Source organism: Brassica napus, chromosome C6, assembly GCF_020379485.1.
Source record: "Brassica napus cultivar Da-Ae chromosome C6, Da-Ae, whole genome shotgun sequence".
NCBI lineage: Eukaryota > Viridiplantae > Streptophyta > Magnoliopsida > Brassicales > Brassicaceae > Brassica > Brassica napus.
In genome coordinates this window covers 4580061-4603419 of record NC_063449.1, presented here as the reverse complement: position 1 = coordinate 4603419, position 23359 = coordinate 4580061, and the positions used below count along the sequence as shown (strand labels likewise).

At 36.1% G+C, this 23359-nt stretch overlaps 2 protein-coding genes and 1 pseudogene across 2 annotated transcripts; 2 read left to right on the top strand and 1 right to left on the bottom strand.

The window, feature by feature from the left end:
* The first annotated feature begins 367 nt into the window (after positions 1-367).
* LOC125588286 (kinase-interacting family protein-like) lies at positions 368-778 on the top strand. The gene has a single exon (XM_048759565.1). The coding sequence runs from the start codon at positions 368-370 to the stop codon at positions 776-778; it is 411 nt and encodes a 136-aa protein (XP_048615522.1).
* A 7914-nt stretch (positions 779-8692) lies between these two features.
* LOC125588962 lies at positions 8693-11729 on the bottom strand (annotated as a pseudogene).
* A 9927-nt stretch (positions 11730-21656) lies between these two features.
* On the top strand, positions 21657-22067 carry LOC125588285 (kinase-interacting family protein-like). The gene has a single exon (XM_048759564.1). It carries the CDS (start codon positions 21657-21659, stop codon positions 22065-22067), a length of 411 nt encoding a protein of 136 aa, XP_048615521.1.
* Positions 22068-23359: the final 1292 nt, after the last annotated feature.

Below are 23359 nucleotides of genomic sequence, written 5' to 3'. Positions count from 1 at the left end.
TTACCTTTTTCTGGATATTTGCGGCAATAAGGTCGCATTAATGTTCATATCATCATCTCACTGATTTATGCCTCTTTTTTTTGGTAAAATGATTTATGCCTTTTGTTATTCTTTCTTTTATAGTTTCCAAAAATGTGGGATTTTGACTTTCCTTAAAGCTCCCCCTTATTATCTGCTCTCCTCTAAACAACATCCATGGATACCTCTCTTCCACAATTGCGTTCTCTCTCCGGTACACTTACGCAAATTCAAGCTCTTTTTGTGTGTGTGTGTGTGGTGTTTATATGTCTTCATGTAATGTTCACTTTGTTTTTTTTGGGTATGTTGTTGTTAAATAAACATAGAGCTTGAGTCTCGGATGCAAGTAATGCGCGTATCTGCTCTTGAAGATAACCAAACCGGTGAAACTTTCTCTCAGCGTGCTGAATGGTTTTACCAGAGACGTCCTCTCCTTCTTTCACTATGTCAAGATCTCTTTGACGGTTACGCCACTCTCTTGAACTGTTACAACCAAGCTAAACCACAAAACCCTAAACCTGTTTCTCATGAAAATGACTCTAATGATGATACCGACATAAGTTCTCAAGTCGAGAGCATCTTGTCCTTTGAACAGACTCAAATCACGGCTTGTGATAAGCAGAAAGTTGACGAGTTAGTCTCGCAGCTCGTGACCGCAAACTTGGAAAGAGACATGGCGCAGGACGAGTTGCTTCGCGGTGAGAAAAAGTTCAGAGAAGCTTCCAAGATGATCGAGTTGCTAAAGAAGCTTGTGAAGTGATAGAGCTTAACCGTATAAATCCACCGAATAGGAATTGATGTTCTTAAAACAATGATTCCCTCTCACAAGTCGAAGATATCGAAAGTAGAATCAATCTTCAAACTAAAATGAGAAAAGTGTTTACAGAAGTTTATAGAATTTGAGAGAGATTACGAGTTTCTGATCGAGAATGATAAGAAAAGTGTTTGTTACAGCTATTAATACGAGTTTGTTAGCTCGTAACAAACTCTTCCTCCAGATTCAATCTCTCACGTCCACGTGTCACCATCTTCTCCTCTTCTTTATTCGAATTCTCCCTCCATTTATTTGATTCTCCACGCTCCACGTGTACGTCTACGAACTCCTATATCACATCTTTCCCCTCCAATAAACCTTGACCTCAAGGTTTAAAATGTGGAAACCTCTTCTGGATATCAAACAACAGCTCCCATGTTTCTTCCTCGACGGGTTCATTGGACCACTTGATCGACACCATAGTAGCGACACGGCCTTGACGTTGAACTATCTTGCGTTCTACGATCAGCTCAGGTTCCTTCATCAAAACGTCTGAACCAGACAACGGTAACTGAGTCGCAACTTGCATATTACCCACAAGCTCCTTTAGTTGCGAGACATGAAACACTAGATGAATCGAAGATGTCTGAGGTAACTCCAATTTATAAGCCACTTTGCCGCATGTATCAATGATTTTATACGGACCAAAGTACTTAGGAGCTAGCTTCTGATTACCACGGATCACCAATGATTTCTGTCTGTAAGGTTGTAGCTTCACAAAGACATAATCTCCATTCTCAAAGCTTCTATCAGTCCTGTGAAGGTCAGCGTTCTGTTGCATCATGTGTTGAGCTCGAAGAAGATGGAACTTGAGAATGAGTATCATATTCTCACGTTCCTGTAATGTTCTTGCCACAACAGCTTCCTTGGATTCACCTGGCAGATAAGGAAGATGAATAGGAGGTGGTTGACCATAAACTGCTTCAAACGGTGAAATTTGAGTCGCCCTGTGGAAGTTGGTATTATACCAATACTCTGCAAGTGGAATCCATTTAGACCATAAGTGAGGTCGATCACTACACATACACCTCAGGTAAGTCTCCAAACATCTATTCACCACTTCTGTTTGGCCATCACTTTGAGGATGGTAGGCCGAAGAGAAGTTGAGTCCCACACCTTGCAAAGCAAACAATTCTTTCCAAAATTCACTCAAGAAGACATCATCTCTATCACTCACAATCGTTCTTGGTATGCCGTGTAAACGAAACACCGTATCCAAGAATGCCTGAGCGACTGTAAGAACAGTATAAGGATGAGCAAGCGTCATGAAATGAGCTGCCCTGGATAGCCTATCAACCACCACAAATATCACAGACTTCCCAAAAGAAAAAGGCAACCATCAATGAAGTCCATTGATATATCAGTCCAAATACTGTCAGGAATGGGTAATGGTTGGATAAGACCCGGTGATGCTGCATTATAATACTTGCAAGTTTGACAAACTCCACACTGCCTGATGAATGTATGAATGTCCTTTGAAAGTCCCTTCCAATAGAACAAGCCTTTAACCCTCTGTATTGTAGCATCTCTTCCTGAATGACCACCCACACCTGAGCTGTGAAGCCAATCAAGAATCTTATTCCTCAATTCTCTTATTGCAGGAACATCTATCTTACTTTTCCTCCTTAAAACATTTTGAACCCAAGAGTAATGTTTCTTAGCCCATGGTTCTTTCTTCAGCTTCTCAATAATCTGCTTCATCCCGCCATCCATATCATACCCATCTTGTATCTCCTTCATAGATCAAAATCCAATACTGACATAGCCATATGTACCACCTCTGCTCCTTCAACCCGAGATAAAGCATCAGCTGCTACATTGTCTTTGCCCTGCCTATACTGTATTTCATAATCGAACTCAAGTAGCTTTGGCAACCATTGTTGTTGTATAGGAGTATTCAAACGTTGGTCCAAGAGGTATTTAAGGCTCTTCTGATCAGTTTTAATCACAAAGTGACGAGTCAAAAGGTAGTGTCGCCACTTTTGAACCGCAAACACAACTGTTAACAGCTCATTTTCATAAATGGACAGATTCAGTTGTATTTCCTTCAAATGTCTACTGATGTAAGCGATGGGGTGACCTTCTTGCATAAGAACAACGCCAATACTCGTACCACTTGCATCTGTTTCCACCACAAAAGGTTTGTCAAACCGAGGTAATGCTAACACCGGTGTGTTACATAAAGCATTTTTAACCCTCCAAATGCATCCTCTGTTTCAGAAGACCATAAGAATGCTTATTTCTTCGTTAGTGTAGTCAAAGGCCTGGCAATTGTTCCAAAGTCTTTAAAAAATCTATGGTAGTAACCAGCTAAACCAAGAAACCTCGGAGTTGCTTCACGTTAATTGGTTGAGGCCACTCAGCAACTGCTTTGATCTTGTTAGGATCTGTTGAAATGCCTTTCTTCTCAATGTAATGACCAAGATACTCCACTTTCTCAGTTCCAAATTCACATTTACTCTCCTTAACAAACAAGTTGTTACTTCTCATAACTTCAAATACCATCCTGAGATGTCCTTCATGTGCCTCCAAGGAATCACTATACACAAGGATATCATCAAAGAATATCAATACAAACTTCCTCAAGAACTTCCTGAAGACAAAGTTCATTAGACTTTGAAACGTTGCAGGTCCATTCGTGAGGCCGAAGGGCATCACCAAATACTCATAGTGATCACTATGAGTTTTGAATGCAGTCTTGTGTATATCATCAATGTTCATTCTCACCTGATGATAGCCTGCACGCAAATCTATTTTAGAATACACCACCGATCCTCCAAGTTCATCCATTAGATCTTCAATGAGCGGAATAAGGAATCTATCCTTGATAGTTAGCTCATTAAGACCTCTATAATCCACACATAACCTCCAAGATCCATCCTTCTTCTTCACCAATACAACCGGTGATGCATAAGGACTACTACTCGGTTGTATAGTGCCACTCTTCATCATCTCTTGCACAGTCTTGTCAATTTCATTCTTCTGGTAAAGAGCATAACGGTAAGGTCTCTGGTTGAAAGGATTGGCTCCTACCAATAACGGTATTTTGTGGTTATGATTCTCTCTGAATGGCGGTAGTGTAGTCGGCTCCAAGAATATGTCAGTAAACTCCGTTAAGAGTTGTTTCATTGCAGGTTTTATCTCGTGGCTACACTTCCTTCTAAAGCACATAACTCCATACTACTCCCTTCCTTCACTTCATAAGCATAGATCATTAATAACTGAGGTTCAGAATCACTGATCTTGTTGATTTTAGAAGCTTTAGACTCTCTAACTGAGCCTGGATAAATGCCATTTAGCGTCACTGTCATCGAATCAAACTTGAACTGCATCACCAGCCTATCAAAATCCCAAGTTATAGGACCCAGAGTCCTCAAACACTGTACTCCAAGCACCATGTCACAGTTTCCCAAAGCAATAACCATGAAATCAGCTTGAAATGAATGATTTTGAAAGTTCCATTTAAACTTCTCAATTCTTCCTGCAACTCTCAACTGACCTCCATCCGCCACTGTTACTCTAGCCAATCCTGGTGGAGAGACCTTGCAACCCAATTGATTTGCCACGCTGGTGTCCATAAAGTTGTGTGTTGACCCTGAGTCAATCAACACAAATAACGGTTTCTTCCCATATACTCCTTTAACCTTCATGGTAGTGTAATCTGACACTTCAGGTATAGCATTTACTGAAATATGAGCAATATCCCACTCCTCTTGTTGCTCAAGTATTGCTCTTACTTCAGCATCTTCCACATCTTCTTCGTCATTGACATCCATCAAATATAGCTGAGCTTTCTTATGTGTCAGATAGTGAGCTGGTGAGAAATTTTCATCACAAAAATAACATAGCCCTTTAGCTCTTCTGTCACTCATTTCTGCTGGTGTTAAGAACTTCCTAGGTTGCATAATAGGATTCTTTTGCTGTTCCACACCAACATGTACTACTGCTTTCTGATCTCCCTCCTTATACTGAAAAGAACTCTTATTCAGCGACTGTTTCGAACTCACCCATGTAGACTGCTTCTTAGGATGTGCCATCTCATACAACCGCCCCAACACAAAGCATTGTCTAACATTTTGAGGTTGAAACATCCTCACATGCATCTGAGTATCATTTCTCAATCCCGCCAAGTAAGCACTCATCAGATACTGCTCAGATAACTTCACTCTTGATCTAATGAGCTCAAACATCTCATTATACTCCGTTATCCCATCAGTCTCTTGTAATTGTTTCAACTCTGCGATAGGATCATCTAGTACTTCTTCAAATCTTTCAATTAGTACTTCACGATATTTCATCCAATCAACCAAAATATCTTATCCAAACTCAGACTGCATGATCGCTTGATGCCAAGTTGATGCAGAACCATCAAAATGGATCAATGATAATCTCACTTTCAACTCTTGAGGAGTATTATCAATCGCAAAAAATTCTTCCACCTTGAATAACCAATCCCTAATCTTATCACCTCCAAAACGCGGAAAATCAAGACGACCTAATCTCGTCATTCCATTATAGGTTTGATTTGTACCAGAACTGGAATATTGAGGCTGATCAATGATCAGATGGTTGATTTCATGCGTCGATGGTTGTTGAAATCTCTCAAAACTACTGATCGCCTTCTCCGTCTTCTCCGTGATGAACTTAATCGCCTCAAACATAATTGCAACGTTCTTATCGATTTTGTTGTTCTGTTCGGCGATCGTTTCTTCCATCTTCTCTAGCTGCGATCCAATCGCCTCCGTAGTTTCCTTAACCACCGCGTCCTTCAATGATTGTTGAGATCTCGTTTTTGCCATGGATTCCGAGGATGACGAAGCTACTGATACCTTTGATAGAGCTTAACCGTATAAATCCAACGAATAGGAATGGATGTTCGTAAAACAACAATTCCCTCTCACAAGTCGAAGATACCGAAAGTAGAATCAATCTTCAAACTAAAATGAGAAAAGTGTTTACAGAAGTTTATAGAATTTGAGAGAGATTACAAGTTTCTGATCGAGAATGATAAGAAAAGTGTTTGTTACAACTATTAATACGAGTTTGTTAGCTCGTAACAAACTCTTCCTCCAGATTCAATCTCCCACGTCCACGTGTCACCATCTTCTCTTCTTCTTTATTCAAACTCTCCCTCCATTTATTTGATTCTCCACCATCCATGTGTACATCTACGAACTCCTATATCATGATGTTGCTTGACATGGAGAAAGAAGTAGATGTGGAGGAAACTGTGAATCTCGGATACAAACTCACTTCTCTCTTGGAAGAGAACAAAGACCTAGCAACGGAAGCTAATAGTGATATGGAATTGCAAGAGCTTATTATATACTGAGTGGCCTCAAAGTGCATCAGTGAGATCTGATCCAGAGGTTACCTTTTTATGCAATTTTGTATCCTCAAAACAAACACTTTGACTCTACAAGGCAAAAAAGTCTTATGCAATGACTATTTTGATTACATGGATGGTGACGCTCTTTCTGTTTCATACCTCTAGAGTCCGCTCTCTTTGTATCTTGGAGTCTTGAGCATTTGGTAATATTCACAGAGACTGTCTTCTCTGTATCATGGTGGATTAGGACTAAGAAAAACTTGTAGCAATGGCTATGGTTTGGTTTTGTTTGTCTGCTTACCAAAAATGGCCCATTTCCAAACTTCCAAGGAAAAAGGGCCTTGGTCACTCGTGTAGAAAAGGAAGAAATGGTTAAAAATAAAGATCATGTTCACGTGCATCAGCAGCAAGAGCTTCAATACTTGCAACCCAAGTTTAGAAGGCGGGTACATAAAAAGTACTTACAATGGTAGGTCCAGAGGTGTAGTCGATGTCCTCAGAGATATGTTTCTGTTTGGTGGAAGCTGAAGCTAAAGTGTGTGTGCATCTTAGTATCATCAATTACTTGCACTTAAAGATGCTTGTTTGAGCGAAAAGCCACAGTTGGCATCTTTGTTGTATTGTTATTCCCTTAACCTATGAGGAGAATGTAGAACGTGATGAGAAGAAAAACAAGATTCAGGGATCAAACTCAAAATAGACGAAGATATGGTACCTCCTTACCTATGCAAGATTTGGCGAGCGATTCTGGCTTCGATGTTGGTTTTAGCTTCAACCACCATTGACTGAGACTGAAGATGTAAGCTTAGATTGAGACTGACACAAGTTAGATTCATGTTTATTATGGGCTTCCAACTTAAAACCAATTGGTGATTACTGGATTAGTCCTAATCCTTTATATATTAAATAATGTCCCTTAGAATTTTCGATGTGGGATACATATTCCTAATACCCCTCCTCGAGATGATGGCTCTTATCGGCAAGAAATCTCGAAACTTTATGACATTTATACTCGGTCGAGCGAGTTTAATACGACCTGTATACCCTGGTCAGAAAGGTTAATCACGACCTTTATACCCGGTTGGAAAGATTAATATTAATTAGGAGTTTAAGGTATTTAAGATATGAACTCTGATACCAAGTTAGATTCATGTTTATTATGGGGTTCCACCTTAAAACTAATTGGTGATTAGTAGATTAGTCTTAACCCTTTATATATTAAATAATGTCCTTTAAAATTTCTGATGTGGGATACCTATCCCTAATAAAAGACTCAAGGAAAATGGTACAGTGTTGCAATCCGTTTCCCGAGAACGCACTGCGGTTAGTTATGAGGTTCACCGACCCACACCCACTTCTCTGGTTCACCGGGGAGTTGTATAAGCAAATTATTTTTTTGTCTTATGCCCTTTTCTTCTTACTGCTTCGTATATATTTTCTTTATTTATATTTTGGAATTTGGACCCTTAACTTCTTAATGTTTTTCAAATTTTTACCATCATTCAGAAAGGTAAATTATAAACCTTGTAATAGTTGATTTTGTCCTCCGTAATTTAGAAATCTATATTATCATCTGAGAAGTGAATTTGCTAACTTGTCATGCTCTCCATTATTTTAGGTTATTCATATTTTATGCACAATTATTTTAATAGATAGAATGAATCATCTATGGTTTAAGATAAAATTCTTAAGACAATCAAAATTACTCATTGTGATAATTTCTGAAAAAAGTTGGTAAAAAAATTAAAAATATTTATACTATTATTTGTGAAGTGATTTTTTTTGCTCTCGTTAAAAGTTAGAACATTTAAAGTCTTTATTACCCTTAATAAATAATTAGATTAGTTTTGTTAATATATAGTTACCCATAAATTATAAACGAATTTCATTAATTTGATAATCATCATTATCTAAAAAGATTATATATTATGTAAGCCAAAAATATTTTACATCCTAATATTTTAAAAATAAATATAAATCCTTTATATAGTTTTATGTATATATAAACGTTTTCAACTTTATTTTATGCAATAAAAGATATTTTATTAAAATAAAAAAAATTATCGTACATAAAAATTAATTATTAAATATTTCAAAAACATGAAAATAATTTACTCTAATGGTTTTTGAATTGATAATATATCTACAAGTGTTTGTAAAATTATTAAGCCGGCAAGTGCGAGCAAAACACCTAGTTTCTTCGTTAAAAGAAAATGGTAGGTTCTATGACTTTTTTATGATTAGTTCTTCTTGTTTGGATAATATGTATCTGTAAATGTTAAAATTTTAAATGTGTTAATAACTATATATTAAATATATATTATACCCGCTGGATGTCCGCTTCCCTCTCTGCATAATATGACTGAGCGCGAGGCTTACGTAAAGATGGATGTGGTCCATTCCAAGGTCTTTCTTTTTGAAATTTGATCCTTGTCAAATCTTTGGTTCGTTTTGTCTGTACTGATTTGCCATGTTTCAGGCTATGAAGGTTAACAACGAGTTTGCGGCGACTTTTGAAAAACGCCTGCAGGATGTTCCGCGCTCTGACGAACTTTACGAAATAAAGAAGGTCGTTCGCGAGCTAAAGCTCAGTCTAAAGATGGCTCAAGACTAGAAGCGTGCCAATGCTGCTCAACTGGCAGCCGCTGAAAAGCTGGGGAATCAGGCTGCTTCGCTCGAAGCTCGTCTGCGAGTTGTGAGCAACGAAAGGAAGTCGGCCCTCGAGCAAGTTTCCTTCTTGGAAGCGAAGGTTGAATCTTCTGCCAATAAGTTCTCTGACGACCTTCGCCGCACGACTTATGATGCCAAAAAGACTATGGCGGATAGCTATCTAGATGTGCTGGTCTCTCTAAAGGAGAAATGGGAAAAGAAGAAGGCTGCAACTGATTGGGAGGCTCGTCTTCGGGAAGTCGTGGCAAATATAGATCTTTTGAAGGAGATCATGAACAACAATCTCCTGGCTTCGGATGAGTTGTTGCGGCTTCGAGCAAAGGAGGTCAAGCTTGGGTCCGAGGTCGATGTGATGGCGACTTCGGATTTCTCCGTTGGCAAGCTCGACTTGCCTCAGATTTCGGAGGATGATGCCAAAGGATTTCTTTGCTAAGGTCCCTTCCACGGCGGACGACGTGGCGAATTGCTCGGATGATCGCTTTGAGGATGGTGAATTCAGCATCAAAGAGTAGCTTTAGGGACTTTCTTTGCTTTTCCCTCTGCTTTTTGTTGCTTTATTATTTGCTTATTTAATAAAGAAGGGATCGTGGGTCCCGATTTATTTGTTGCCATTTTTATGTTTTATGCGGGGCCGATTTTTTTGGGCCATGTGTCGATTTGTTGTAGATACTTTTATCGACAGTTTCGATGTAACAAAAGATTTTGTTAGCCAGTTTTGTCGCGCTTGTTGGCGGAGTTGGCCGCAACCGAGGACTTCATCAGGGTCCTGGTTTTTGGTCAACTATCGCAGGTATGCGATTTTCTGATATGAAAAGTCTGATGTGTTCGAATTTCTATGAACTGTATTTATTAAGATGTCGGACTCTGTTTCGTTATATATTTGTGAAAAGAAGGCAGTTTTTGATATTGTCGTGTCGTTATTCCTCGGGTGTTGCGATATGCCCACTTTGAGTTCTGTAGGTGGAAGGTGACTGGACTCGTGTCGTGAGTTGCCTACGTACCCTCGTCGAGGGATCAAGTCATAACGTAGTTCGACTATTTTCCCAGGGATAGGGTGTTGTTCGATTGTTCGTGTACGTACGTACGTCTGTCGTTAATTTTGGCTGCATGATTAAGGGTGTTGCTTGATGTCCTTAAAGCTCGCGAGGACAAGAGCACTTTACCGTTGAAGAAATCTTGGAGAAGCTTCTGGACTTTCGGGATACGTGTGGAACCTCCCACGAGGACAACATCATGGACAGTGCTCTTGTCCATCTTAGCATCACCAAACACTTGTCGACAGGCTCCATACACTTGCGGAAAAGATCCATGTTGAGCTCTTCGAACCTAGCACGGGTAAGCGCAGAGTAGAAATCAATGCCCTCAAAGAGAGAGTCAATCTCAATGGTAGTCTGTGCGGTTGAAGAAAGAGTCCTCTTCGCTCTCTCGCAAGCAGTCCTCAGCCTCCTCAGAGCTCTAGGGTTACCACTAATGTCCTTCTAGCTCTTCCTCTTAAACTCTTGAACAAAATGGTTAACGATCCTATTGTCGAAATCTTCCCCACTGAGATGAGTGTCTCCAGCAGTAGCCTTGACTTCAAAGATACCTTCCTCGATGGTGAGGAGAGAGACATCAAAAGTACCACCACCAAGATCAAAGATCAAGACGTTCTTCTCTCCATCACTGCTCGCCTTCTTGTCAAGACCATAGGCAATGGCTGCTGCAGTGGGCTCGTGATGATGCGCATGACGTTCAAACCAGCGATGACGCCAGCTTCCTTTGTGGCTTGACGCTGCAAGTCGTTGAAGTAGGTGGGAACAGTGACGACAGTGTTCTTGATGGCGACGCCAAGGTAAGCTTCAGCGATCTCACGCATCTTGATGAGAACCATGGAAGATATCTCCTCGGAGGCAAACTGTTTCTCTTCGCCTTTGTAGTTGACGAGGATCATGGGTTTGTCGGCAGGACCAGGGATGATCTTGAAAGGCCATAGTTTCATGTCGCTTTGGACAGATGAGTCACTGAATCTTCGACCAATCAGTCTCTTTGCATTTGTAACAACCAAAACAGAGTTTATTCACACATTCTAAAAAATTCAGACAAGCAATATTGTGCAACTGAGATGTGATATAAACCCTAAATATTTTAGGAAGAAAAAAAAAAGAAAACCCTAAATATTTTAGCAATTGCGGTGCTTCTTCACTCCAACGATCCTAAAAATCCTACTGGAGTTGGTTTCAATTTGCGAGAAAACAGAGGATACCTTAACCCTAGCGCCGTCAACATCTGATCTCTGTTCCGGTGGAGGAGATCGTCGCAAGCTTGTGTGGGTCTTCTCCGCCACCGTCGGTATCTCGTTTCCGGTTCTCGCCTCTCTCTGTTTCGGTTCTCAGTTCGTCTCAACCTCTTTGCTTTGTGTCTCTGGATTATTCCTCCAGATCTAGCCGAAACCAAGGGAGTCCTAGGTTTCTCCGGAGCACTGACGAGGTGTGACGACCTTAGGATCTCTAAGAGACCTCGAAACGGCTCTGGTTGAATCGATTGCGCTCGGATCTGGTAGATCTGAGATCCGAGACCGCCGGATCTGTGTGATGCGTCGCTACTGTCGCTGGTCCTGCTCATTGGTCTTGCTACAGTCGCTCTCTTCTCTGGCCTGTCTCAAGGTATCCTAGAGCTTCTCCTCTCTCTTTGAGTGAAAGGTGGTGTCGAGGCTCACCACTAATGACCTCTTTCCCTTAGTCCATCAGACAACTACCATGGCTTGTGACAGCGAAAGTTAGTGGTTCCCTTCCTCGCTTGATGATACTGTCGCCTAGGGTTTTGAGGACGACCTGCCGTGGTGGTGTTCTCGCTTGGAGGTTGAGCTCTTGCTCTCCTTTTGTTCCGCTTGCTGATGGAGAGTCTCCAACTCTCTCTGTGTTTCTTTTCCCTCCTTGCATACCTCCGGTTGTAGCTTCTGTTCCTACTCTTGATGTCTTTGCCGCATCCTTTAGGTCGCGTGGCCGGTGAGGGAGCGTTTTGTACCGCCTGCGCTTGACCAGTGTTTTTGCTCTTCATCTTCAGCGGTGTCATGTCGGGTTTGAACTTTTTTCCATGACCGCGTTAGCTATGGGTTTGTTTGCTCGGCGTCCTCCTCTTGTGGTGCCTCGGAGCCGTTTCCAGCCGCCTCCGTTGAAGCCACCTTGAGCCACCTTCTGGGGAGTGTCCAACAAACTACCCTCTTTTGGCTATTCTCTCGATTCCTCCTGGTGATTGAGAAGTGGTTTGTTTGGGAAATAAAATGTTGTCTCTTGTTCTAGTACCATTATTATCTTCAATGCTCACCTTTGGTGGTTTCTTTGGATTTAATTTTTAGTTTCTTAGAGGTTCTTTTTAAATTTTTTTACGGCCTTTAAGAACAGAATGGCTTAACAGCATATTCTGGTTCAATATCATTGTAACCAAACCTTCATTCTAGTAATGACATTTACATTCTTAGCAAAAAAAAATATATTTTAGCAAGAAAAAAAACCCCCTAAATATCACCCAACGTATCAGGGAGAGATTTGACGTACCGAAGACAGTGTTGATGGGGTTCATGGCGACCTGGTTCTTGGTGGCATCACCAACCAAAAGGTTAGTTTTGCATTTGACCGGAATGTGTCAGAAATTTGACTTTTCCTGGACGACTTACAAGTTAGTCGTCCAGTAGAAATATAAAAAAAATAATATTATTTTTTTCTAGACGATTTACATGTAAGTCGTCTCAAGTTAGTTTTGCAATTAAAATATTAAACAAAAAGATTTACATGTAAGTCGTCCAGGATTTTATTCTGAGATTCTGGTCAAACCTTGCTTATCTTGGATGACTTACAGGTTAGTCGTCTGGGAAAAAAACTCGAGACGACAAACGTGTAAGTCGTCTAGAAAAAACAAATTTTTTGTTTAATAATTCAATTGCAAAACTAACCTGAGACGACTTACAAGTTAATCGTCTAGAAAAAACAAAATATTAATTTTTTTTAATTTTCTACTGGACGACTAACTTGTAAGTCGTCCAGGAAAAGTCAAATTTCTAACACATTCCAGTCAAATGCAAAACTATCCCGTTTTCCCTAGACGACTTGAATTTTTTATATCTCGAATTTTTTTTTAACAAAAAATTACATGTAAGTCGTCTCGAATTTTTTTTATCAAACAAAGGTGGACGACTAACCTGTAAGTCGTCTGGGTTAAAAATCAATTGCAAAACTAACCTAAATGTACGACGACCTCTGTGGAAGTCATATGCGTCAAAGTTTAATAAAATTTCATTTTTCTAAAACTATAAATACTTTTTAATATTTTTTTGTTAATTCATGTATATTAGTCAATATTAAGGCTACTGAATGAAATTTATAACTTAATTGGTGATATTTATGAGGTTACCAACATTCACGTTAATTAAAGTTTCTAACTGATCCGAGAAGACTTCTGTGGAAGTCTTATACACTAGTTTTTAAGTTTTCTACGCTAGTTTTTGAATAACTTGTATATTTAAGAGTGATAAGTAACTTCAAGATATATAAAACTCATATTTAAATATGTTTTCTCCCTTAGTTTTACTAAATTTGACTAAGTTTTTCAACATAAACTTGTAAAAAATGTGATATGCTTTGACTAGTTACTATTGTTTGTTTCCATCTCTTAAGTATTATTGTTATAGACACCAATGATGATTATTGTTATGAGTTGGAAGAAGGTTAAAATTCTTCTTAAAATGCTTCTTAAAACGTTGTATCAACATGAGGCTACCAACATTCTTGTTTATTAAGATGAGAAGAATGCCATTGGAGTTTATTATTGCATATGGGAGATCCAAAGATAAGAAAAATGCTATTGAAGTATATTATTTCATTGATTTGTAAATGTGTAAACACATTGTTAGCACATATTACATTTTGGGAAACATTATTACTGATTTTACAAAAAATTCACAACTAAACATGCAAATCAAAAAACATACCACAAACAAAACTATTATAGATAATTCTTCTACAAAGACAAGTTTGGACTCCATTTGATATGGAAGAAGACTTCGTCAGAAGACTTCCTGGAAGTCATCTGGAAGACTTCCTGGAAGGCGTCTAGCGCATTATATTTTAGGCGACTAACAGGTAAGTCGTCCCAGAAGTCTTCTAGATCTGAAAAACCTGCATATCAAATCCAGATCAAAAAACCTGCATATCAAAAAACGTTCAAATGACTTAAAAACAGAGAAGATGAGTGGAAGATTAGATAAATCTACCTTTATAGAACACACAAAAAAATATATCTAAAACTAATAGATCTACCTTAAATGAGTGGAAGATAAGAACCATCTGATTAAAAACCTGCAAAAATATATATATATATTAGTGAGAAAGACATGAGACAAAACTGAAAAATTCATATAAAGTTTAGTGTTTTCAAGTCAAAGAGATTAGAGTGGGGTTGGAGAGTTTTAGTTTGGGAAACAAGTAAGAACTTTATACAACAGAAAGTTACCAAGTGAAGAAAAATCAGACATAAAAACTTACCAAAACGCTCAGAACTGTTATGAAAGGGAGAGACATGAGAGAAGATTCCGTCAGACGACTCGTCTGGAAGACTTCCTGAAAGTCGTCTGACGCATTATATTTTAGACGACTAACAGGTAAGTCGTCCCATACGTCTTCCAGATCTGAAAAACCTGCATATCCAAATCTAGATCTGAAAATCTGCATATCCAAAAACGTTCAAATGGCTTAAAAACAGAGAAAATGAGTGGGATATTAGATAAATCTACTTTTATAGAACACATAAAAATACATATTTAAAATTGATAGATCTACCTTTAAATGAGTGGAAGATGAGAACCATGTGATGAAAAACCTGCAAAAACATGATAAATTAGTGAGAAAGACACTATGATGCACGGGGACGGCATATCATTGACGTCTCGCGTACCAGCGGCGTTTCAGGGACGGGGACGGCGCGGGGACCGTGTGGGAACGTTTCCGAAACATTTCAGAGAGGCTGGGGACGGTAAAGGTTTCTGGGGACGGCATGGTTAGGTTTTGGAAACGTTTCCGAAACGTTTAGGATGTATAGTCGGCATAATTTTGTAAAAGTTTGATTATTTACTTTTTCATACTCTTTTTATTTGGATAACAATTGAAAAAAAAAGGAAACACGTCTTGTATAAAACGATTAGGGTTATAAACTTTTAATCCATATTCTCTTAATCTTAATCAAGCTCTTATTCTTCATCTTTCTCACATCTAAGAAAAACACAGTAAGCATATCACAAACTCTGGTTTTGGTTTTTCAATGCTCACGTAAAAGAAAGTCTTAGATAATATTAATATTAGATAGTATTTGGTTTGTTTCATGTACGTAATGTACGTATGTGTTTTCTGGTTTGTACGTAAAAGAAGAGTATTAGACTTCTTTATGTTTATGTTTTTCTTACGTGTGTGTTGTTTATATAATACAAGCTTCTCACAATTTTTTTTTTCCAGGTTATGACTTCTTAAGGAGCAAGTGATAATGTTGACAATGCTTCCGAAGAAGCTCCATTATGGAACTACGTGACTAAATTAGAGAAATCAGGAGCAAAAGGAGGTACTTGGAAATTTAAGTACAATATGAGATTTATGCTTTGGTTTTAATATTTATATATACACACATATATTATATATATATATATATAGACGTACCCAATATGTTGGTCCATCTAATTATATAATAACTTTTTTATTAAACTAACAATAAATTCATCATTAATGTACTTTATTTTTCCTTAAATAAAATTTACAGAATTGACTAATATGGCAAAAGTATATATGACAATAATGATTTTGAATAATAAAGATTTGATAAAAAGGTTGTATCTTCTATCATATTTATTTAATTTCAAACTATTAAATAAATTAAATAACCACAATAACCATATATAAAATTTAGATATTATGTATATGTTATATTTGAATTTTTACAAACGGCTATAAATTACTAAAACTGTTAAAAGTCTCACATTCAAATTTTAGATCCATGGTTTAAAATTTTTGTTATGACAAAATACAAGTGATTACAAAAAATTATATAAGTAAAAAGTTTAATTTAATTATTATTAAGATTAATATCTATCATTTTAAATTAAACTATAAACATATAAAATACAATATTTTAGTTTCAAAATTTACTTTGAACAATTTTTTGATAAAAGTTTTGAACGATCATTGACAACTTATTTTTTTTTAATATAAATTATTAAAACAATATAATCCACAAAGAAAATTTTGTTATCAGTAATTTAAATTTTTTTCTATAAAAGATACAAATGATCAAAAAACTATATGAGTAGAAATCATCATTTAATAGACATTAATATTAAAAATATACTAAAAATATATTATCTATGTTAGTATCATTTAAAATTAATAACATATTCTATCAAATATAAAAAAATATTTTTTGGATTAATAAAATTGATTTATATGCTCGCACAAATTTAATTATATATTTAATAGTTACTGACTTTTAATTATTTAATATATATTTATTATTTCATAATATGTAAAAATATTTAATACATAAAATAATTTTTATATATAATGTTGATTCCGCGCAATCATATTAGCTAGTAGCTACTTATTATCCAACGATCTATTTAAGTTGTAAGTCGGAGGATGAAACGTTATGGCTTTGTTAAAAATAACTTTAGCCGAGAACAATTAATATACATTCATATTCTTCATTAATTCGATGATGTGTGAATTTTTTTATAGCAATAATGAAAACTGCAAGTAAACCACTCACTTCTTTTTTCAGCAAGGTAGTTAGTTATGGGTTGGAAAAACATATAAATAGGGAGTGAAAGCATCAAGGTTAAGTTTACCATATGATATTTGTTCTGATAATTGCACAAAGCTGAAGCTCAAATCAATGCCAAAAACCGTCCGAACCATCCAAGATTGGTGATTACTGACCTACGCAAAGAAGAAAAAATATATATGGGCAAAAGAGTTAGAGAAAGACAGAAGAGTAACATACATGCGGTGTTTTACGAGTTCAAATGAAACGATGCGATTGATACTATCTGAATAATACATAATCCACAACATGGCTTTTATAAGCCTCATGATAAACAAAAAAAAAAAATCAAATGGATTTTGTTTGTATTCAAATTTAAAAGTCAACAAAAGATAATGAAAGACCATATATACTTTTCTGGCTTGGCCACCAAGGGGTCAAAAAGTTTTGGCTTGAAGAGCAAGGGCGAGTTTCTACAAATGACAAGTTGATACATGGCCGGCTCAAAGAATTTGTGGTCCTTGTGCGCATCTAATTTTTTAACCAATTGCATGTAGTTATGTCGTTAACAATTTAAAATTTAAGACCTTAATCTATAGGTTTTTATCAAATAAAGACCCTAATTTCTTAAAGAGAACTGCCAAAAATGAAAGGATCTATTGCAAATGCACGCTGAGTACATGCTATAAGCCGGCACTGGATACATGTCCTCACTCAGTTGCTTTCTCATTAAGGGGTGATTGGTAAACACTTAGTGTTGTTGTACACAACACTATTTAAATTTAGAAAAAAATAAAAAATGAGACACTTAGAAGTTGGGTTTGTCCCCCTAAGATTTTATCTAATATTTTTGTCCCATTAACATACACTTTGGTATGTTGTTGTTGAATGAGTACAGAGCTTGAGTCTCGGATGAAAGTAATGCGCGTCTTTGCTCTTGAAATTATAATTGTCTAAGTGGTTTATAAGATAATCACCACAATTTATAAGGTCAGTGCTTTAGCACCGTTTAGGTGGCCGCCTAAAACGTTTTTTGAATGCTGATTTTCTTTATCATTTCAAACATCTATACTATTAAACATGATAATTTTTTTATTTTTCCTTTTACTGAAAAAACTAATTTTATCTAAAATACCTCTACTTTTCAAAGGAGTTTAAATTTTCATTAATGATATTTTAGTCTTTTGATTTTGGACCTATTAACTATAAATGTAGTCTAAAAGATTATGAGTTTAGTCATAATAATCAAGATTAATCATTAATTAAATGCTCAAATTTCAAAACTCATCAGTATCATCTGAGAAAACGTTTATTATATTCAAATGAATTTAATCTTAAATATATCCCATAAAATTAAAATTTTAGTGCTCTTGCTTTATTATACAAATAAATTTGTTAAGAATTATATACTTTTGAAAACCCATTATACACAAACGATATTTTTATTATACACAAATCAGTAGAAAAACAGATTTAACCACATGTATTTAATCTTTAAAAAATTATTACTCAAAATACAATATAACAATAAACTACAACAATATGACTACATCCCATTAGGATCATATCAAATCGACCACGTGATATATCATTTTTTTTAAGAAATCATATTCATTTATTTGAGATCACATGTTCATTTATATTAAATTTCTTAGATTCAAATATTTGTTTTTATGAAACCTATCTCCAACTGGTTAATAGCGGGTTCTGGATTTTTGCCGAGTTCTATCAAATTTTTAATTAACAATTTTTAACCAAATACGAACTGGTTGAGAACACTGATTGAAACTCAAACATTATAATAAAAAAATTAAATTATTTGTTGTCTAATAAAAAATATAAATTCATGCAAATTTTATTAAATGGTCATCAAAAAGATATTCACGCTTGAAAGAACAAGTCAAAATAGTACTATCTTCTAAATAATATAGGGATACGAATTGTGTAAAATTATGGTTGGAGCTATAAAACAAATATATGACAAGAGAAACTCATTTTCAGTTAAAATCGATAATTCATATCGTTACTAAATTTCAATAACAAGAACACATTGTTCTTCAATACTATACTATTAAATCATATATATAATCTTTAAATCTATTTCAAACAATTACCACATTTAAATAAAAACAAATGATAAAAGCTCAATTATTAAGATTTGAAAAAACTTATCATTGTTCAATTTTGAATCAATAAGTGAAAAAGTTCAACATCGTGGATCAAAATATTTTTAATATTATTTTATAAAATTATATTTAAAAGCACAAAATGACTATGTACAATACACAAAAATATTAAACAATCTAAAATATATCATGAACATTAATGCGAAAATTTTACAATACACCAAAATTTATAGAGAACCCGGGCATTTAAATACGGAACTTACTCAAATTTGCCAAAACAAAATACAGACTTTTTTCATTAATCTAAAAAAACAAACTTACCTTGACCAAGCCAATTTTGGTATTAACTAGGGGACCGTGTCCGCGCTTCACGCGGAATATTATTTTATTATTGTTAATAGTATAATTTTTTGGATAATGTAATTATGTTATCGTTTTTATTTATTAAAAGCATTATTTGGTGCTTTTAGTGCGTTATGTAGTAGTACGTGTTAGGTGAATATATTTTGTGTTTTGTTTTTTGAATAATGTGTTGTTGTGTGTGTATAGTAATTGTTAGTAGTGAACTGAGCCTCTAACGTATAAGTATATTGAATTTCAATAACTTTGCACTTACGCATTTTTTGATTCTAAGATTAACGGTTTCAGCGTCAAAACTGTATTTTTATTTATTCATATTTTTGAAAATTATAACTTTAAGATGTTTTTTTGCCGTCTCCCCATATTTTAACCTTGAACCGTCACCATCTATGTACTTCGTTTATCTTTTTGTGTGTGTGGTGCTTCTCACCATCACCGGAAAAAGACCCACCTCTTTCTCTTGTTCTTCCTTGCCTTCTTCATCTATGAGATTATATGGTATTTGTTGTAGATCGGGTTTATGAGTTCTCAGTTGTGCGGTTGATTCTCACGGCGTTGTAGGGTGTTCCAGACAATATTGGATCCTCCTCTTCTTCCTTAGATTTCAGCTGATGTTAGAAACTGCATCTCCTTGGTTGGGTCAGAGTTTAGTTATCTTTGATGTTGTCTTCCTCGTCGTTAGCTTACCATCAATAGTCCATGCTCGTCTTGGTTTTTAAAATCTAGTTTTTGGTGTTCTGACTTCTATGCTCTCTTTCATCGTTCGAGGATAGCTCCACAGTTTGCTGATTTCGTTTCGTCTCCCTTTCCCTCTATATTATCTCATCTCGTTACAGCTTTCATCGCATCTCTGGTGGCTTTCCCTTTCACCATGTTTGCCACTCAAGGTTTGGATAATGTTTTCACTCGTGTATGCTATGTGGGATTGGAAGGTTATTTCTGGTCTCAAGTTTAGTCTCTGATTTTTCGGTGGTTGTCTTCAATTCTCCCTCCCTCAAGATGTTTCTCTTCTTCCCATGTTTCTCTTGGTATAGGTGGGCGGAGTTAGTCTCTTGTAGCTTTGGTACCTTCTATCCATAGCTTTGTGGGTTTTCACTTGCATGGACGTCTTGTATGTTCTTGTTTCGTTTGTGAGGTGTTTCTTATCTTTTATTTAGTGATTGTGCTTCCGACGCTTTAGGCATATATCTTCCTGCTTCTTGGTGATTTTAATAGTAAAATAAATATATAATTTGCAAATGAAATAATAAAAAAATAGTAAAAAAAATAGTAAAAATAATAAAATGGTGAAAGTTTATGCTATTTTTAGTTGTGAATAAATTAAATATTTAAAATAAATTTATATTATTTTATTTATTTCTTGAAGTGACCAATAAGTGTGAGAATGGTTAGATAATGCACAATTAAAAATTGATGGACCAAATTGCAATACTTTAAAAGAAGAAAGATCTAAAATACAAAGAAAAAATATGAAGACATATATCAACAAACCCCTTTCCACATGTCATAAGAAGAGAGAAAAGTTTACTTATATATATATTTAGTTAAAAATAACTGTCGTTAGTCAGCCATTTACTTTTCACGTTTACTGATGAATCGAAAAAGATAAATTTTATCTAATATATCCAAATAACAACCAAACAGTTGAGATATTATATATCCAAAACTAGACGTCTTATTAAAATAACATAATGTTATTTAAAATAACCATGCATATTTATTATAATAAAAATAACAGAATAATTAAAAATTTAAAACAAAATCTTAATAAATTTTTATAATCTAAATAAATTATTATAATGATTTACTTTATAAATATTTATACCCCTGTATGAGCACGAAAAAAATCACCTAATATATATATAATTTGTTAAGAATTATTTTTTTTTTGAAAACCCATTATACACAATCGATATTTTTATTATACACAAATCAATAGGAAATTAGATTTAGCCACGTGTGTTTAATATTTAAAACATTATTACTCAAAAATACAATATAACAATGTCTACAACAATATGACTATATCCCATTAGGATCGTATCAAATTCGACCACATGATATATCATTTTCTAAGAAATCATATTCATTTATTTGAGATCAAGTGTTCGTTTCAATTAAATATTGGAACTAAAAAAAATAAATCAAAATTGATTTAAAACTGCAAAAAATTAAATTGAGATTAATATTACTGCATCTTACCTTTTTCTGGATATTTGCGGCAATAAGGTCGCATTAATGTTCATATCATCATCTCACTGATTTATGCCTCTTTTTTTTGGTAAAATGATTTATGCCTTTTGTTATTCTTTCTTTTATAGTTTCCAAAAATGTGGGATTTTGACTTTCCTTAAAGCTCCCCCTTATTATCTGCTCTCCTCTAAACAACATCCATGGATACCTCTCTTCCACAATTGCGTTCTCTCTCCGGTACACTTACGCAAATTCAAGCTCTTTTTGTGTGTGTGTGTGTGGTGTTTATATGTCTTCATGTAATGTTCACTTTGTTTTTTTTTGGGTATGTTGTTGTTAAATAAACATAGAGCTTGAGTCTCGGATGCAAGTAATGCGCGTATCTGCTCTTGAAGATAACCAAACCGGTGAAACTTTCTCTCAGCGTGCTGAATGGTTTTACCAGAGACGTCCTCTCCTTCTTTCACTATGTCAAGATCTCTTTGACGGTTACGCCACTCTCTTGAACTGTTACAACCAAGCTAAACCACAAAACCCTAAACCTGTTTCTCATGAAAATGACTCTAATGATGATACCGACATAAGTTCTCAAGTCGAGAGCATCTTGTCCTTTGAACAGACTCAAATCACGGCTTGTGATAAGCAGAAAGTTGACGAGTTAGTCTCGCAGCTCGTGACCGCAAACTTGGAAAGAGACATGGCGCAGGACGAGTTGCTTCGCGGTGAGAAAAAGTTCAGAGAAGCTTCCAAGATGATCGAGTTGCTAAAGAAGCTTGTGATGTGATAGAGCTTAACCGTATAAATCCACCGAATAGGAATTGATGTTCTTAAAACAATGATTCCCTCTCACAAGTCGAAGATATCGAAAGTAGAATCAATCTTCAAACTAAAATGAGAAAAGTGTTTACAGAAGTTTATAGAATTTGAGAGAGATTACGAGTTTCTGATCGAGAATGATAAGAAAAGTGTTTGTTACAGCTATTAATACGAGTTTGTTAGCTCGTAACAAACTCTTCCTCCAGATTCAATCTCTCACGTCCACGTGTCACCATCTTCTCTTCTTCTTTATTCGAATTCTCCCTCCATTTATTTGATTCTCCACGCTCCACGTGTACGTCTACGAACTCCTATATCACATCTTTCCCCTCCAATAAACCTTGACCTCAAGGTTTAAAATGTGGAAACCTCTTCTGGATATCAAACAACAGCTCCCATGTTTCTTCCTCGACGGGTTCATTGGACCACTTGATCGACACCATAGTAGCGACACGGCCTTGACGTTGAACTATCTTGCGTTCTACGATCAGCTCAGGTTCCTTCATCAAAACGTCTGAACCAGACAACGGTAACTGAGTCGCAACTTGCATATTACCCACAAGCTCCTTTAGTTGCGAGACATGAAACACTAGATGAATCGAAGATGTCTGAGGTAACTCCAATTTATAAGCCACTTTGCCGCATGTATCAATGATTTTATACGGACCAAAGTACTTAGGAGCTAGCTTCTGATTACCACGGATCACCAATGATTTCTGTCTGTAAGGTTGTAGCTTCACAAAGACATAATCTCCATTCTCAAAGCTTCTATCAGTCCTGTGAAGGTCAGCGTTCTGTTGCATCATGTGTTGAGCTCGAAGAAGATGGAACTTGAGAATGAGTATCATATTCTCACGTTCCTGTAATGTTCTTGCCACAACAGCTTCCTTGGATTCACCTGGCAGATAAGGAAGATGAATAGGAGGTGGTTGACCATAAACTGCTTCAAACGGTGAAATTTGAGTCGCCCTGTGGAAGTTGGTATTATACCAATACTCTGCAAGTGGAATCCATTTAGACCATAAGTGAGGTCGATCACTACACATACACCTCAGGTAAGTCTCCAAACATCTATTCACCACTTCTGTTTGGCCATCACTTTGAGGATGGTAGGCCGAAGAGAAGTTGAGTCCCACACCTTGCAAAGCAAACAATTCTTTCCAAAATTCACTCAAGAAGACATCATCTCTATCACTCACAATCGTTCTTGGTATGCCGTGTAAACGAAACACCGTATCCAAGAATGCCTGAGCGACTGTA